The 19,776-nt window shown below is 33.7% G+C and overlaps 1 protein-coding gene across 1 annotated transcript in view; it reads left to right on the forward strand.

Annotated features, from left to right (window-relative positions):
• LOC141343138 (regulating synaptic membrane exocytosis protein 2-like) overlaps positions 1 to 19,776 on the forward strand; it is a 62,138-nt gene that overhangs the window by 21,740 nt on the left and 20,622 nt on the right. Inside the window, exon 3 of the mRNA XM_073847740.1 lies at positions 16,483 to 16,693. Coding sequence (XP_073703841.1) covers positions 16,483 to 16,693 — 211 coding nt within the window. The remainder of the gene's footprint in view (positions 1 to 16,482; positions 16,694 to 19,776) is intronic.

Here is a 19,776-nt window from a genome sequence, read left to right on the forward strand (position 1 = left end):
GCTGAAAAACCTGATTAAAGCTGGTTTATTGATCTTTGCTGGTTTAAGATGGTCTCCTAGACTGGCCAAGCTGGTGTTTACCTGGGTGACTAGTCAGTTTCACAGATAAAAAGTGCCCAGAACCGTTTAAGATGTAATTTTTTTTTTTTTGTTCAATCCGATCTTTTTGAAAAACAGTGGCACACTTCTCATGCTTGCTGAACTTTAATACTTGGGATGGATGTAATGATATCAAAATCTCATGATACGATAATATTGCAATGTGAAGTCCAAGATGCAATATTTATTTAAATATTAAAACAAAAAAAAGAGACAAATGAAGAATTGGAAAAAAATTAAAATTTTGTACATTTTAAAGTTTACACTTACAGAAGACTTTAGTCAAAAAAAATCAGTATAATTGACTTGTACCTGAACTTTAAAGGAGACTCAACCCTCTTTTTATACAAGTCCATATTTTCAAATTTTGAGTAATAAGCTTTTTTTAATTTGAATTGTGAACATTATATTATATATTTTTATTTTACTTGAAAATAGACAACAAAAGCTTCTCAATTCTAAGTAGATAACACTTTTCAGTGTCAGTATTAAAAATCAAAAGTTATTGTGATTTATATTTCTGAAATGTGGAAGAACGGTATATGTCCAGTTAGTGTGGAATAACAGTATAACTCCAGTTCATCATATCACTTTAAACCACTAAAGATCTCATTCCTTTATCTAAGTTTTAATACAGTAACAGAAACTTCAGGTTAATATTAAGCATTTCTTTCAAGTTTATTATTATTTTTATTATTTGAAAACAGAAAATACAGTATGAACAATGTACAATACATAGACCTCCTTACAGTACAGGCAATAACAATGAATTATTAACAAAAAACAATATATAAATAAAAACAAATACCATCTCACGATATAAATAATAACGATATAAATAAATGTATAAACAAAAACTCTGCTTGCCGTACTTTACACAGGACTGGCGGGAAATATGAATGAATACAGCTTTATTATATACGGTATGTGGTTTATTTTGATAGGTTAACTGTTTATGCGATGTTTAGTGCTCCTCAGCGCGTTCAGAGAGGGAGAGAGAGAGAGAGAGAGATTACATCACACATACGGTTCTTCCACTCACCTGTTTCGGTGGATTTTTCCCTGGTTTTTGTTCTCCTCTTCTAGTCAAATGTAGTTTTCCAGCATCCCTCAAAGCCTTCCTTACTCTGTCCTTCCATTTGGTCATGTCGGCTCTCTTTTTTTTGCCGAGGTTTTGCCTTTTAATGTCCGAAGCGGACATGACAGCAAGCGGCATCTCCATTTTTTTTTATTTTTTTTTGTGGACATAAACGGTTTTTCCACTATTTTAAAGTTTAAAATGCGGACTCTTGGACACGCGAAAATATCCCCAAACTGTTTCTGTATGCAAAGTTCACACATACAATTAATGTCACATGGTTATCTAATTTTTAGTTTTTTTGGACTTATACGGTTGTTCGTCGCACACACTCAATTGTAATTTTTTTTTTTTTTTTTAGAAAATAACCCATCGCTTCTTTCCTCGGCTGTGATCGTTTAGAGCCCTTTGAAGCTGCATTTTGGAAGTTCAAACTCGGGGGCACCATAGAAGTCCATTATATGGAGAGAAATCCTGTAATGTTTTACTCAAAAAACATAATTTCCTTACGACTGAAGAAAGAAAGACATGAACATCTTGGATGACAAGGGGGCGAGTAAATTATCTGTAAATTTTTGTTCTGAAAGTGAAATTAGCACCATCCCACAACTCCTTTATCTATTGTATCATTCTCCAGCTCATCATCTAGATCGTTTGTATTTAGGTTCAAGTCGCAGCATCTGCTTACGGATCAGTAAAGTGAACGTGCGTTTCTGAAAGCTGGACGTATGGGGTGGTGCTAAATGTGAGGAGGGATTTAACGCTGTCACTCAAAGGTTAACCGGGGTCTGGCACGACCAATCACGGCGCTCCAAGCTCAAATGAGATTGCTTTTTGATCCAGATGCCACGGCGGAACCGATGACAGCTGGAATCGAGAGCTCCCCCAGCGCTAATCCTCTTTTAAAGGGAAATGTGTTCAAGGGAGGCACTTCCCCTGCCATCCTGCTGAATGGTCCTAATGAACAGGTGTCTGCCTCTATGATGGGCCGCCTTGAACCCGGCTGCTATTTCAGGCTTCACTGTGTGAGGGCGAGCTGTAAATTTAGCTTGCTTTTGGCTCAAGAACAGCCTTCGTTCTAGAATGCTTTTAAGCCCCAATGAGGCTGTGTTGCAAAACCCTATAGGTAGGGAGCGTTTTGAGGTTCTAAAAGGTAGACAACTTAATTATGCTGCTGCCTTTTGATACATTTTTAATGGGCCATTGCTGAGAAGGTAAATCCATAATGCATAATACAGTAAGCACAGTGAAAAAAATATGTTGCAGGGTGAAATGTTAATTATAAATATAACGCAGCCTTACGTTTTGAGAAAAAAATCTGGCCTAATATTACCTAATTTGATGATACTCAGTTCATATCAATAAAAAATTTTTTTCACAAAATGAGAATGAAGTATAATTTTTATATATTGCCTTTAATGCACTTTTCAAAATAACAAACACTGTCAAATATCAAGATATTTTTAATAACAAAGTATTTACAGTCTGCAAAGGAGTAATATATGTTCAAATACTCTAAAGTTTTTCAATAAATACTTTTTTATTGAATTTAAATGAACTAAAATACCCACAGATGTAGCAGAAGATATCATGTTTGCATTTTGTCAGTGTCTTAAAATCAGGATTAGGCATAAAGTAATGTCTTTAGAATCATTCATACATGTAAAAATTGGATGAGAATTGAGCAAATGGTAACTTTGTTCAGAGGAAAAAAGAAATAGTGTCAGACAGTTTTTCTGGTGATTTAGGGGATAATACAAGAATTTTCCTTACAAAAGGTTGTTGAAAGCAAATATGCTACGAAATGCATCATATTTTGTGAGAGAGTGCACAAAAGAGGCACTGTTTTTGGAATCTGCACCCCAGAAATAAGTCAGAAGCAAGCATTGTATTTCATTAAATACATTATTAAACTGATTAATTCACTCTGATTGGAATTGTCTTTTAAACTCAATAGCAACTTGCTAAAACCAACTAAAAACTCTTGTAAAATCAGCTCCAGTTGTGTGGCACGTGGAGTTCCTCCCTTGTAAAACACGCAAAAGACTTTATTTATGAGATTCAGTTTCATTTAGGATGCTTCCTTATAGGCAGCTGCCGAAATAGGAAGCAGGCAGCAAGATGACGCACTAGGTTCTGGAAGTGAGCCTGTTCACACACTCACATGCATACTCTGGCACTTAATGCAACTTGTGTACTGTGGTTTAATCAAGTGTGTGTGTTTATTCAGTGGCACTCTGTGGTCTCTCAGATGGTTCAGCGGAGGTCATGTTGACCTGGGTTTCTCTGGCACCAGATTACACCATTTCTGCTCCTGCAGTGATTCTGCCACCTGTTGCCACATACGCACACGCAGATTTCCACATTCATAAAAATGAACTGGTCTCGCACTGTCCGTCCACCTGTCGCACACTCATTCACACAATTCCGTTGTGTTAAATCTTATGTTTAGACAATGTTTTGAACCTTAAAGTAATATTCCACGGTATTTTTAACTGTTATTTGCACAGACATACACTCAAAAGTGTGGGGTCACCAAGGCTATTTATTTGAGAAAATACAGTAAAAATAGTGTCATTGTACAATTATTGCGCTTTCCTGTTTTAATATACAATTACAGCCCGCTGTTCTTCAGAAAAATCCTTCAGGTCACACAAATTTGTTGTTTTTTTCATCATTTTTGCGTATTTGAACTCTTTCCAACAATGACTGGATGATTTTGAAATCCATCTTTTCACACTGAGGACAACTGAGGGACTCATATGCAACTATTACAGAAGGTTCAAACACTCACTGATGCTTCAGAAGGAAAACCGATGCATTAAGAGCTGGATTGAAAACTTTTGAACAGAATGAAGATTATTTTAACTAAATATCATATTTGTTTTCATTTTTTTTCACCTCCTTTCAGAAGCTACAAATGATACTTACGTTATGTTTCTTAGAAGATTAAATAAGTTCAATTTACCCTGATCTTCAAATTCAAAAAGTTTTCAACACCCCGCCCCCCCCCAAAAAACACACACACACACACACACACACACACACACACACACACACACACACACACACACACACACACACACACACACACACACAAAACAGCTGTGGAACATTCAGGTACCAACACAGTATTAAGAATCAAGTGTATGAACATTTTTGAACTGGGCCATTTTTAAACTGTTTTTTTTTTCTCTCTCTCTCTTGTGGATTAAATGTAAACATCTTTTATGTGCAATATTTTATTCAGGTCAGTATATATAAAAAAAATAACATGCATTTTGTATGATCCCTCCTATTTTGGTAAAATAATTACCATTTTGCAGATTCTGCAAGGTGTATGTAAACTTTTGACTTCAACTGTATTAATGTAATTTATAAAAAAAATGGCAAAGCTAAGTTCAGCAGCCATTTTTCAGTGTCACATGAAAATCATTCCTTCAGAAATCATTCGAATATGCTGATTTGCTGCTCAGTTAATAATGTTAAAAACAGTTGTTGCTTAATAAGAAAAACTGCATGATAATTATTATTTTTTTAATTAAAAACTGTATTTTTACTCTCTGAAAGTTTGATTATTTAGCTGTCTTTCTTGCCTAATGGCATACTTCGGCCAATAGGCTAGGATGCTGTTCTGAACATAGTCATTGGTCTTCTGCTGACTTTACAGATAGTCAGTGAACAATTTTTGTTTAAAGGGTTGGTCAATCAGCTATTTTTAAAGGCTTGATTGTGTTCAACTGTCCACTGTAACATGTTCATGCTTCGTTTTTCTTTTTAAATAACTGCAGATGTTGTTTATGTGCAAAAAGCAACATTTTACACACTAATGTTAAAAAAGTGAAAACCTAATCAAGGACCCCTTTAAAAATCAGTCTAAATGCTTTACCAAGGTCTACATGTCTTCTTTTAAATCTTCTGGTAATTTTACCTGACACCTTTTATATGTGTTTCACTGCACACAGAATTCATTACAATAAGCCAGCATTTTTTCTTTAAGCTCAGGCTGAAGCTTGTGGAAGCTGCTGTGTTGTGGTAGTGATGGCAGACAGGAGAGCGCGGGCGCTGCCAGCCCCACTGACCAGCACAGACTGGCACACTGGCAGCTGTAATTGTGGAGTAATTATGCCCCATGCAGAGATTCAGCTCTGTGTTATGTAACAGGACTTTCCTCTTCTGTGCATCGCTGACAGCGGGAGGCCAGTGTGTCCACACGTATACACACACACACTTCAGACAGAACAGTGTTTTAGTGCTAGCTGAAAAACAGGTCATATTATGCATTTCTTTATTTTTTTTTATTTTTTATTTTTTTCTGTAGTCCACTTATTTTTTGGCACATGGCTTTCTGACCCCTTATAATTAAACACTTATTCGCTGCTATGGTTATATTAATTGCTGTTAAGGTTTAAGTTTAGTTCCGTTTTAGTTTTTATTTTTATCCAGTGAGTAATCTTAGTGTTTCAACTTATTTTAGTTAGCTGTCGAGGCAACTATCTAATTATCATGTAGATTTTCATGTAATATTTGTGACCCAGGTATAATTGTAGCAATAGCAAACAATACATTAGTAAAATTATCAATTTTTTTTTCATGCCAAAAATCATTTGGATATTAAGATCATGTTCCATGAAGATATTTTGTACATTTCTTACCGTGAATATATCAAAACTTAATTTTTGATTAGTAATATGCATTGCTAAAAACTTCATTTGGAGAACTTTAAAGACAATTTTCTCAGTATTTTGATTATTTTGCACCCTCAGTTTTCAGATTTTCAAATAGTTGTATCCTATCCTAACAAACCATACATCAATGGAAAGTTGATTTATTTATTTATAGCAACAAGCATCTTTTTTCATTGGCGTCCATTCGAAAGTATCAGTGTTTTCTGATTAAATAAATTCATGCATAAATAATGTACTGCATGCATAAAGAAAACATGCATACTGCTCACCGGATGCATACTGTGTACAGAGTACACTCTTAAAAATAAAGGTGCGTCACGATGCCATAGAACAACCTTTTTGGTTTAAATAGTTCCATAAAGAACCTTTAACATCTGAAGAACCTTTCTGTTTCACAAACGGTTCTTTGTGGTGAAAGAAGTTTCTTCAGATTATAAAAAGGTAAGAGAGAGAAAGTTCTTTAAAGAACCTTTGACTGAATGGTTCTTTGGGGAACCAAAACTGGTTTATCTATGGCACTGCTGTGAAGGACCTTTTAAAAGAGTGTATGGTAAAATGCTGTTTTGAACATAGCTACTGTTTGCAAAAAATTGTCATTAATTGTAACCCTCATGTCATTCCAAACCCATAAGACCTTCATTCATCTTCAGAACCCAAATTATGATATTTTTGATCCGAGAGACTGACCCAGAAGAGAAGAAATCGCACAATCTTATATGCATTAACAAAAATAGCATTTCTGCTTTAACTCTCTAGAATGTTGTAGGACGTTAAGTTGAAAATAAGCAGGAATACTCCTTTAAGAGGAGCGTGCTGCGAGTCTGATGGTGAGATGTGGGGTGTGTTATTTAAAGTGATGAGTCAGCTCTCATTCTATAGCTGTCACATCAATGAGGCCTCTGTCTCCACCTCCACTCAAGAGCACCACAGAGAGAACAGAGAGGGATAAGGAGGAGCGAGGACAGTCATTTGAGGTTAAATTAACAGTCTGGGAACAGCTAAGAAAGAGGGATAATTTGGTTAGAACATCACACGCAAGACTTGCAAGTCAAGTCTTAATTTTCTGCAGTTTAACACGACAACCCAATGCTGAAGTGTGACTGAAACCGAAGCAAGCCATCCTGCAGCATAGTCAAACTATATGTATATATTTCAAATTTCACTCCAAGTTTGAGACTGCTGCACTTTATTCTGTGATCCAGATGCGGAGGTTGACATCTGTTCCGTAATATTTGACCATTAGGGGGCAGTGCCACACTGTTTTACAATTTGCACAGAATGTTTTTTCCACATTTAGCAAAACATGACCTGAAACTGCTAGAAATGCTGTGCTGAAACCATGATACACTGTTTTTGCCAGGATCTCTGATGTTCGGGTGTTCATTAACCCTCTTTCTTTGAGGTTGATTTCATTGTATTTGAGTTTTAAGCTCAGTCTGATGGACTGTGTGTTGTGGACAGTGTTTTTTCTGTGGTTGACACATGCAATGTATCTGTGGAGGGAAAAAAGACGGCGTCCTTGTTTTTTTTTGTTTACCTGTTATCAATTAGTTGCTATTTAAGTTTTTGCTTTAAAGTGTTCCATGTCTTTACATGTTTTCTGTTTGTGTATACATTTAAAATGATCATGTTCATATCTGTTTGCATATTTAGTTTGTTTCACATGTATTGGCAGATGGTTAGCGTGCCTAAAATCTTTTTAAAATAAAAAAATAATCATTTTATTTCACAGTAAAGCTATATATCATAAACACCCACATATATGTGTATAATTAATATATTTATGTATGTGACCCTGGAAGTTAAATAAATAAGCTATACACAATATTTGGCCAAGATACAACTATTTGCAAATCTGAAGTCTGAGGGTGCAAAAAATCCAAATATTGAGAAAATCACCTTTAAAATTGTCCAGATGACATTCTTAGCAATATATATTAATACAAATTATCATCATGGAACATGATCTTTACTTGATATTCAAATAATTTTTGGCATAAAAGAAAATTTTGACCCATAGAATATATATTTTTGGCTATTGCTACAAATATACCTGTGCTACTTGAGACTGGTTTTGTGGTCCTGGGTCACATATAATAATTATGTAATGTAATGATATATGAGATTTAAGATATTGTATTCATGACAAATAAAATTAGAAATGGGATAATACCTGTATTTAATAAAAATAATAATAATAATAAAAAAAAAAACACCTTGTTAACTTAACATGATAAAACAGATATGACCAGTATTGGACTTTCTTTGAATGTGTTTCCATGTTTTTGTTTGTTTGTCATTTTTATTAGAATTACACTTTTGTTGTCTTTTATTTCTGTTGTCATATGTTCACTTATTTATTCATTTATTTTTTATTTTTAGGGTCAAAGAAGATGCAAAGTCTGAGCCAGCCCAGTAAGTAACACTCAATCAGGTCTAGATGGAATCTGTGGACTTTTCCTATTTGTCTGCTTTGATTTCTTGGCAACAGCTGCAGAATACTCTTATTGGCAACTCAAGTCATCACCACATCAGCCTAAACATTTACTAAACAAAAAATACTTTGTTGGTCACTCAAATTCTGCAGATTTTGTCCATGCACAGATTCTGTGTGGGCCTGATCTTAGCTAGCGATCCCGCCTGGCTGGTTAGTGGCGTGTGCGTTTGTTGTGGCTTCTTCTGTGATTGGCGGCTCTTTTCCCCTCCTCTCTCTAGTGATTGGCTGCCTGCAGTCTGTCATGGCTCTATCTGAAAGGCTTTTGGCAGCTTCATCCATGTATAGGCTGGATGCATCAGTCCTGCTTTATTTTGCTTGTTTGTCGACATGGACACTGTTTGATCTCTTTCTCTGTATCTGTGGATACACGACCGTATCCCGGGCTGATGAATGCAAAAATTCATTTCACTCACTCCGGCTTCTTTGCTTCCTTCTCCAGCTGACTGTGTCTCCTCTTCTGTTTTTCCATCTCTTTGTATTTCTCTTTCTATTTTTATTCTTTCTCTAGTCTCTCTAGGTCAAAAGTTTACATACACCTTGCAGATTATGCAAAGTGTTAATTATTTTACCAAAATAAGAGGAATTATACAACATGCATGTTCTTTTTTCATTTAGTATTGACCTGAATAAGATATTTCACATAAAGAAGTTTAAATGTAGTCCACAAGAGAAAATAATGGCTGAATTTATAAAAATTGTGTGTATTTGAATCCTTTCCAACTAGAGGGACTCATATGCAACTATTACAGAAGGTTTAAATGATCACTGATGCTTCAGAAGGAAACACAAATCTATTAAGAGCTGGGGGTGGGAACTTTTTGAATTTGAATATCAGGAAAAACTTAATTTATTTTGTCTTCTGGGAAACATGTAAGTACTTTCTGTAGCTTCTAAAGGGCAGTACTAAATGAAAAAAAAAAAAGATATTTAGGCAAAATAAGAAAAATGTTCACGTTCAAAAGTTTTCACCCCCACCTCTTTTGCATAATTTTTCCTTCTGAAGCATCAGTGAGCATTTGAACCTTCTGTAATAGTTGCATATGAGTCCCTCAGTTGTCCTCAGTATGAAAATATGTATTTCAAAATCATACAGTCATTGTTTGAAAGGGGTTAAATACACAAACATTCTGAAAAACCAAAGAATTTGTGGGACATGAAGGATTTTTTTTAAAGAACAGCAGGCAATTTAACTGATCAGGACAAACAAGAGACTAATAAACAACTATCACTAACCAAAAAAAATAAAAAAAATCATTCAGGTAACAACACAGTATTAAGAATCAAGTGTATGTGAACTTGAACAGTTTAATTTTTATAAATTCAACTATTATTTCACATCTTTTATGTGAAATATGTGAACAATCTTATTCAAGTCACATGCATTTTGTATGATCCCTCTTATTTTGGTAAAATAATTAACATTTTGCAGATTATGTGAGGTGTGTGTGAACTTTTGTCTTTAACTGTACATTTATTTTTGTTTAAAACCAAGAAACACCCACTTAGACAAGAAGAGATTGTTTGACTGACATTTACAGCAACTAATCACAGCACAATTTGTTTGTACATTTCATTTAGGGGCAGTTTACATTAAATAGTGTTTACCACAGTAATAGAAAACTGTGGCACACTGCACAGCATTTCCTATCCAAGACCAGCAATATGAGAATTCCTGGTAAATATAGTGTAATTCTTGTGTACTTTATAATATAAGAGCAGAATATAAAGTTTTGCTAATGCATATCTAGTTTACTTGATACTAAATGCCTGGGGAATAAATAAATAAATCATAATATATTGCAACTAAACTGGACAAATTTGACACATCTATTCATTCTGTTTTTTTTTTTTTGTACATAATGGGTGGCATAATAACTTGTTTTTTCTTACTAGCAGCCTATTAGATTTGAGCTTTCCAGATGAGAAAGTGACGAGTTTTGTATGCAGTATGCATGAGGTTGTCAGTAGTCTGTCCCTATCTCTCTCTCTCTCTTTCTCCCTCTCTCTCTCTCTAGTTTTTGTAGCTGTACGTGTGTGTTTCTCATGAATGTAGCTGCACTGCAGTTGTCATGATGATATTGTTGCGTATGCCGACTGGAAGCAGGCTTGTTGACCGGATTTTGAGTTGCGTTGTCTGCTTGTTCATACAGGTGGTTTCCCTTTAGCGGAATCACTGATCTGGTTAATAATGTTCTCCAGCCCCAGATAAAGTCCCAAAACCAACTGCAAACAGAGCCTCCAAAGGAGCCAGAGACGTAAGTATGACTGAATGGATTCATCTTTGCCCTCAGCCCTCCAAAGGCTATATCGCCCAGACAAACCTTGAATTATGCATCATATATACTCCACTTTTACTTACTCTGACAATGCTGAAATGTGACCCTGGACCACAAAACCAGTTATAAGTAGCACGGGTATATTTGTAGCAATAGCCAACAATTACATACATTGGATGGGTCAAAATGATTGATTTCTTTGACCAAAAATCATTAGGATATTAAGTAAAGATCATGTTCCTTGGAGATATTTAGTAAATTTCATACCGTAAATATATCAAAACTTTTTTGTTTAGTAATACACATTGCTAAGAGCATCATTTGGACAATTTTAAAGGCGATTTTCTCAATACTTTGATTTTTTTGCACCCTCAGTTTTTTGATTTTCCAATAGTTGTATTTCAGGCAAAATATTGTCCTATTCTAGCAAACCATACATCAGTGGAAAGCTTTCAGATTATTTATTCAGCTTTCAGATGATGTATAAATCTCAATTTATACTTAAAAAACTTAAGATTGTATTCGTTAGCATTAATCAGTGCATTAGGCTTTATGAAATATGAATTGACATCTGTTAATCATACATCTTAATTAGATGCACTACCAATCAAAAGGTTTTGAACAGTAAGATTTCTAATGTTTACATACATATATATATATATATATATATATATATATATATATAAGAAGTCTCTTCTGCTCACCAAGCCTGCATTTATTTGATCCAAAGTACAGCCAAAACAGTCAAAATTTGAAAAAAAAATAAAAATAAAAAATTAAAATAACTTTTTCTATTTGAATATATTTTAAATTTAATTTATTCCTGTGATTTCAAAGCTGAATTTTTAGCAGAAGATAATTAGTTAATCTTACTGTTCAAAAACTTTTGACTGGTAGGGTAGATTTAGTTGTTATTTTTATTATATTATTGTTACATATAATTAATTATGCTCAATTATTGTGATTAAACTGACAGGCCTTATTTAATATCTTAAATACTAGGTACTACAGGCATGTTTTACTCATTATGGCCCATCAATTTGATTTGATTACAAGACCTGCATTAGAGACTAGCCTTAAGCATGGGTTTTGCATTACATGAGAAGTCGACTACAAATTTATAAGTAGCTTAAACGGGTAAAGCGCAGGTCTTCAGGTGGCCACGGTGTCACTCATAAAGCAAGTGCGTATCGGTGTTCTGGCTCGTGTTTCTTTGACTTCTCTATCTGCTGTGTGTCAGATGAGACGTGAAGAATGGCGTATGATTATATTATGGGTTATGCGTCTCTGGAGGTGAGCTGTGCTGTGGTCTCCAGCTGTCTGTAATGCTACCTGAGCCAGCGCACCTGCCAGACCTCTGGAGCTCCTCCAGCCTTCCCATCATCCACCTGACTGCTGTCTGGAGCACCGTGTATGAAGGATAGATGCTGGGTTTAATGTAAAATCTGTCATTGTTGTGCTGAGTACATATGATCTCTTATGAAAGACAGAGTAAAATCTAATATTGCATTAGCTGAAGGATATCTGCCATGTATCTGAGAGAGGTGCATGGGGTCAGACAGTAAGTGGTACTGTATATGCGCATGTTCAAAGGGTATACGGGTAAAGGTCAAGGGGTCGGTGAAAGCAGACCTGCTCATTGGTGTGACTTGATCCTAGAGGGGTGAAAGGTCACTGACTTGAACAGAAATCATGTCTGGTGGGGTCTACGGTGACAGGTTTGGCCAGTTAGCTTCAGAAAGCCTGTTTTTTCTATTGCTGGTCAATGAAAACCAGTGTTAATTTAGTATTTATTATAGATATTCAGTTTTCGATTTTATTTTTCATTAAACCTTTAATTTTACTAATAAATTTTACTCTAATTTAATTTTACTTTCACTTTAATTTAAAATTTTCTTTACTTTTTATAATTTTGCCCTTTTAATTTTATGTACTTTGTCATTTTTAATAAATTTTTAGAATATTACTCTTTAGGTTTTATTTATTTTAGTTTTTAAAGTTCAGTTTTACCGTAATTTACTAAATGCTTATTTACAGTTAGTAATTTAAGTTCCTGAACGTACTTCGGTTATTTTAGCAACATTTCTCATTTTCATTCAGTTCAAGCCTTTTATTTTTATTTTATTTTATTATTTTATTTTTTATTGCTTTAACATTTTTTAATAGCTTTTATTTTAGTTAATTATAATCCTGGTCAAAACTATTACTGGTGTGTTCATTTCATGATTTCGTTTAGTTTAAGTCTTTGATCCAAATTTTGTTGTTTTGTTTTGTTTTGTTTTATTTTATTATACATTTTTTAATAGCTTTAATCTATAATTTTAGCTAAATATAACCCTAGTCTAAAATTATTACTGATGTATTAATTTCTCATTTTCATTTAGTTTAAGTCTTTGTTCCTTTATTTTATTTTATTTTAAGTCTTTGATCCAAATTTAATTTAATTTAATTTTATTTTATTTTATTTTATTAAAAAAAAAACAACAACTTTTTTTGTAATTTTTAAATTAATTTTAATTATTTTTTTATTTAATTTTTGAATATTCCTCTTTAGGTTTCATTTATTTTAGTTTTTAAGTTCGGTCTAAAGTTTAGTTTTACTGTAATTTACTAAATATTTATTTACAGTTAGTAATTTTAGTTCCTTATTTTATTTTATTTTTATTTTATTTTATTTTATTTTATTTTATTTTATTTTATTTTATTTTATTTTATTTTATTTTATTTTATTTTATTTTATTTTATTTTAAATGGGGTAAATATGCTGTTGCGGTGAATGAGAATGCTAATGACTAGCTTTCTCCAGGAATTACAGACAATATATGTAAATAAAACATGTTTTTTTTTTAAAAAAAAAAGCAATTTATTAATGCTGAAGTCAAAAAACACAAGTTCAATGACGTTTGTGTTCATAAAAATTTCATGAAACAAACTCCTTTGCATTAAGCATTCAAACTCTCCTGTCAGAGTTAGTGATTAGTGTGAGAATGTGCTCAAGTTGGAGTTTGGTGGGAGGTGGCCAGGTGAATTCTGGGTAACACCTAGGCTTTCTGCAGTAGTAAACAGATCAGCGTGCTCAATAATTCAACCTGCTAATGAATGTTGCAGGGGCAGATGTGGGACCAAACCTCCTCTAATCGACAGCTTATGGCGTTAGCCCCCAGTGTTCGGTTTCCACGGCTACGGTTGATTGACAGGGGACATACAAAATGCATGGGCGCCATGCGTGCATTCAGCTAGCGTTTCAGGGTCTGTCTCAAGCCTTTGACCCCCTCTGCTCTCTTACGGTAATGAAGAGGGTACATGATTAAAAGCCTGTATTATATAAAAGTCCCATAAACACACTCAAGGTGATTTGCGTGCTCTAGATCAAGTCGATATTTATTTGTATGTTTTGTCAATTAATCAGACAGCTCATAATTACTGTCATGTCTTCAGCCCATTTCAGTTTTTCAGTCTATATGAGGTGATGCACGTGAGCTTGACGTCTTATCTTTGTGATCTGGTTTGTATGAGTTCAGCCACAAATAGTCTCAAGGCTGCACATGATGCTTTAATTGCTGATGAAGTGGGCTGAAGAACAGAAAGTGCTCATCACTGTTGTGTATCCGTCTGACACCTTCTGCAGTCGCAACTGAGTTTAATCAGAGCTACTGCTTACTAACAATCAACTAAATATTTGTAAGCTGTTATAGTGATTATGTACATACTTCATCATGAATGTGGCTTTTCTTTCAGAACAATACATTTCAGGGTTTATTAAAACATTTTATGAGATTGGGTTTAAAAAATAATCAATTAAAAATTCAGACAGCTATTAGTATGACAATATTTACACAATTATCAATACTTTGTTTACCAATTACCAAGCAATGCTTAATTTTGTTCAGTCTGTGGTGTAAAAAGGTTGCATTAGCAATTTAAGAAAAAAACACTTAAGCAAAACATGGTCAGGTCAAAGTGTCTGAATAATTTTTGGTCCCAATTTTACTGGTAGTCTGCTGTATGAAGAATTTTTGGATATAATATGTCACAGTTTACTTTATTTTGTTATCCTTGCTTACATAAATGAGCTATAGTGTCCTGCACCCACTAGTAAAAAAATAGTAAAAATTATATCTGGTGTCTGAATAATTTATGGTTTGACTGTGTATGTATATATAAAATCATGTATTTATTTATTTATTGTTGTACAATTTTCAGTTTTTTTTTGTTTTTTTTTTAGTGATTATGTACATATTTCATTGTAAATGTGACATTTCTTTCAGAACAATATATTTGTTTTCAGGGTTTATTAAAAAAAACATTTTATAATACTGTATGTGTTTTTTTTAAATGAATGTGTTTAAGTGTATTGTAATATGCACAGTTGGAGTTGGTAAGATTTATTTATTTATTAATTCATTAATTTTTGTTCAGTTTTTTTAGTTTCTTATGCACACCAAAGCTGTTTATTTTATAAAAAAAAAAAAAAATACAGGAAAAGACATTAATGTTGTAAAATAGTATTAAAATTTTAGAAATCATTCTAATAAGCAATATCTAAGAAATGTAATCTTTGTATTCACTTTTTTTACACTCTTCTACAATTTTTCAGAAAATGTAAAATGTATTGTTATAATATACACAGTTCAAAAGTTAGAGTCAGTAGGATTTTTTATTTATTAACGATTCAATTTTGTTTAAGAAATTTGTTTTTAAGTTTTATATGCACAGTTTTTTATTGTATTAAAAATGCTGTAAAAACATCAATGTTCTAAAAAAAATTACAATTCAAAATAACTGTTTTCTAGTTTAATATATTTTAAAATATAATAAAATATAAAATATAATAAAAGTTTAAAAGTTTATTTAGTAGAATTATCAGTGTCATTACTCCAGTATTGCTTTTTCAGAAATCATTCTAATATGTTGATTTCTTATTGATGTTGAAAACAGCTTCGCTGCTTAATATTTTTGAGGAATCAGATTTTTTTTTATTTTTTTTTAGAATTTTATGATTAAATAGAAAGTTCAAAAGAACAGCATTTATTAAATGCATTCTTACTGATTAAAGTTAATGGACCTTTCTGACATTTCCAGTTTTTTTTAGCAGTGGAAGTAGTCATAGTTTGGTAAAATCCGAAAGCAGTGAATGGAAGAGTACCACAAATATTTTTTTTTCACGTTCCCATTTGCTCAAATAGCAAAAGAAAAACTTGTGTTTTAACGACTTTCAATCAAAGGAAAAAAATTGAGAGAGACTGATATCGGCAATCAGGAGAAAGAACAAGGTCAAATTTACCGCTCCTCCCATAGACGCGCCATTAGAAACGCCCTCGCATTAGGGTTAACTAGTTTTCTTGTAACTTGATGAAAAGGTGAAATAATACAAAGTATAGTGTTATAAATGTACATACATTTAAAAAAAAAATCTAAATATAAAAAACTTACAAGAATTTATGATAATGATGACCTTTGAAGCACATCATCACAGTCTTGTGAAAGGGGTCCATTTGTTTCACAAAATGTCTGAGATCACATGAAGAGCAAATGGGGACTTTGTTAGTCTTTATATTCAATTTATAGCTGTATACTATTACTGTATAACAGCAATTGTTTTGTATTGTTTAGAATTTTTTGTAGATTTTTAACATGATTAACATGATGAGAAAAAGTTTGTATTTGAATGAAACACAAGTCGATTAAGTCAAATGAGCAATGAAACCACAACCTCTGAGCAGTAAAATCCTTTTTGTTGTAACCCATGACAATACCTCAGTGTCCGTTTCCCCAAGTATATTATCATCTCATAATATTTAAACTTGTAATGTGTTCTGATTGGCTGTGTTCTGATCCCCGCAGGAAATTGCACCAGCAATTTGAAATGTATAAGGACCAGGTGAAAAAGATGGGGGACGAGACACAGACCACCCAGGAACAGAAGAGTGACACCCCCACCTGCGGAATCTGCCATAAAACCAAGTTTGCCGACGGCTGTGGCCACCTCTGTTCTTATTGCCAAACCAAGTTCTGCGCTCGCTGTGGAGGAAGAGTTTCACTACGCTCTAACAAGGTACAGACGTTCACACACAAGCACTGACTTCAGCTGGACATCAACACTAGTCATTCCTCTAACAATGGCTGTGTTCAGAATGGAATATAGCACACTGTCCAGTATACACTCCATACTACCTTCTATTTTTAAAATAATTTGCAAGTGAGAGAACTTTTGAGGATCATATTTTGTCCACCAGGCTTTTATGGCTCATATAGTGAGAATATGGAGATCATACTTAGCTCAAACTGAGTAAAAAATCAGCAACTTGGTGCAAATTCTGATAGCTTGTAATGTAAATCAATGAGCATGTTTACATGCACACCAGTATACTGAAAACTCACAAATATCAGCTTATTAAAATAACCAGGTTTATCTGTTTACATGCACATCAGTAACCTGACAACGCAAGTAAGCTGCATTTACATGACTTATTGATAAATCGGTGATGTTAAAAGTATTAGTGACATCAAAATGTAATAATTTGCGTATCTGACTTTGAGTATTCCATATGTTTGTCAGTTGTTATGTTAAATAAAGCTTGCAACATGTCAGCGTGAAATTTACAGCTCATATTATTCTCTCATGCAGTTATAAATGCAGCGTTTTGACTGAACCACTTCTACTTTTGCTGCACGAGACGAGAACACTTTATAATTTTCATGAAAGAGTCTGCCATTCTTTACTGCAAAGTGTTTGCTCTGTCTAGATGCGCTTAAAGGAGTAGTTCACTTTCAGAACAAAATTTATAGATAATGTACTCACCCCCTTGTCATCCAAGATGTTTATGTCTTTCTTTCTTCAGTCGTAAAGAAATTGTTTTTTTGAGGAAAACATTTCAGGATTTGTCTCCATATAATGGACTTCTATGGTGCCCCCAAGTTTGAACTTCCAAAATGCAGTTTAAATGCAGCTTTTAAAGGTCTCTAAATGATCCCAGCCAGGAAGAATGGTCTTGTCCAGTGAAACGATTGGTTATTTTCTAAAACCATTTACAATTTATATACTTTCTAACCTCAAATGCTCATCTTGCCTAGCTCGGCATGAACTCTGTGTATTCCGTTATCCATCCAAAACCTCCATCTCATTTTCTCCTCCAACTTCAAAATTGTTCTACGTCTCCAGTGTTTTCAAAGTGAACATGCAATAAAGATCAAACACCGTTTTGGACGAAAAAAAATGAGACCCATCTCCTAACTGTCATGAACCGGAATACACAGAGTACACACAGAGCTAGACAAGACGAGCATTTGAGGTTAAAAAGTACATAAATTGTAATTTTTTTTTTTTTTTTTTAAGAAAATAACCAATCGTTTTGCTAGAAAAGACTCTTCTTTCCTCGGCTGTCATCATTTAGAGCCCTTTGAAGCGGCATTTTAGAAGTTCAAACTCGGGGGCACCATAGAAGTCCATTATATGGAGAGAAATCCCGAAATGTTTTCCTCAAAGAACATAATTTCTTTACAACTAAAGAAAGAAAGACATGAACATCTTGGATGACAAGGGGCTGAGTACATTATCTGTCAGTTTTTGTTCTGAAAGTGCACTACTCCTTTAAATCTGCACTAACGATGCCTTGCTGTCATGTATCACACATGCGCACTTCAGTAAGTTGACAGAAAGCGGGTTATTGCATTTTCATGCCGCCCGAAATTGGGGTAAGAGACAAAAACTACCTGTGCCGACCGGTTTATGTTTACGCTGATTATTACTTTACTCTGGTAAAAGAAAACGGGTTACCGCGATTACATGACCACGTGCATTTTAAGTTTACTAAACATAATCGGCTTAAGAACGTGCATGTAAACGTGCTCAATGAGATTTTTTTAACAGTATAGCAGACTGCTGACATAAAATACAAATAAATGAGTTTTCACTCTGTATCAGCCAATAATATGCCTTAGTAAGATGTTATTATTAAAGCTCTGTTGCTTTTATTGGGGGCAAAACAAAATACAGTGCGTTACAATCATGACAGAGAGATGTATAATGTTTCTCATTATTTATGATGCATTTTAACATGATTTTTCATAGATAGATTTCAGCACAGTTTTGATCATGTTGATAGTTTAGAGGCTTTTCTGTATCAAAAATGATACAGTAGAATGTATAGGGTTAGTACAGTATTGAGTAAAAATGTCTTAACCTTTGGCAGTCTGATCAAATAATAAAACTGGTACTGCTACAATGATGTTAGAAATCACTTGCACTTGATATCACTATACTGTACTTAGTATGCATACTGTATACTGCAAAAATAGAATATGTAATATGCCATTCTAAACACATTTAATATTTACAGCTTATAAAGGAGATGTTTTTGAGAAATGTGCCTTTTTGTAATGGAATTTAAATAGAAATCTTTCAATGCATGTGATCTTATACAGTGTTATTTCCTCCTGCTGGTCGCTGAGGGTTGAGCAGGTAACGCAACAACCACAAGAGGGCGATGCTCCCTCTGTTTTTATCACATTGGCCCGTTGGCCCGAGGCGATGGAAGTATCAAGCCAGAAACTGCTTATCTAACCTCTTGATTTCTCTTTCCCAGTACAGTCTTGATGCTTTTAAGTGACTTTGCTCAGAGTAATAAGCAGCGATGTGATTCGATGCTGTAGTACATGAACATCTCTTTATGTGTGTCTGAATGTCACTCACACTTGTTCTCCCCTCTTGTTTTCCCCTTGTCTTTCTCTCTTGCTTTTCTTCCCCTTTGGAATTGCAACAGGAGGATAAAGTGGTCAGCATCCTTTTTTCTTGTCTATGCTTTGATATTTTAGCTTGGATGATTGCACACCTCCATTAAAGGTGCTGTAAGCGATTTGTTTTATCTTTTTTTGGAGCAGAACGCATAAAATGATGACACATCTCACAGTGGTAAAGACATTTAAGACTGGCCTTTGAAGGAAGGGTTTTTGGAAAGAGTGTGTGTGGTTTAACAATTAAAATACACGATGATCATGACAATTCAATTTTTTTTTATATATTTATATATAAATATTTTTATTTTTATTTATGTATATATATATTTTTAAATATATATTATATATATATATATATATATATATATATATATATATATATATATATATATATATATATAT

The sequence above is a fragment of the Garra rufa genome, chromosome 9, assembly GCF_049309525.1.
Source record: "Garra rufa chromosome 9, GarRuf1.0, whole genome shotgun sequence".
NCBI classification, from domain to species: Eukaryota; Metazoa; Chordata; class Actinopteri; order Cypriniformes; family Cyprinidae; genus Garra; species Garra rufa.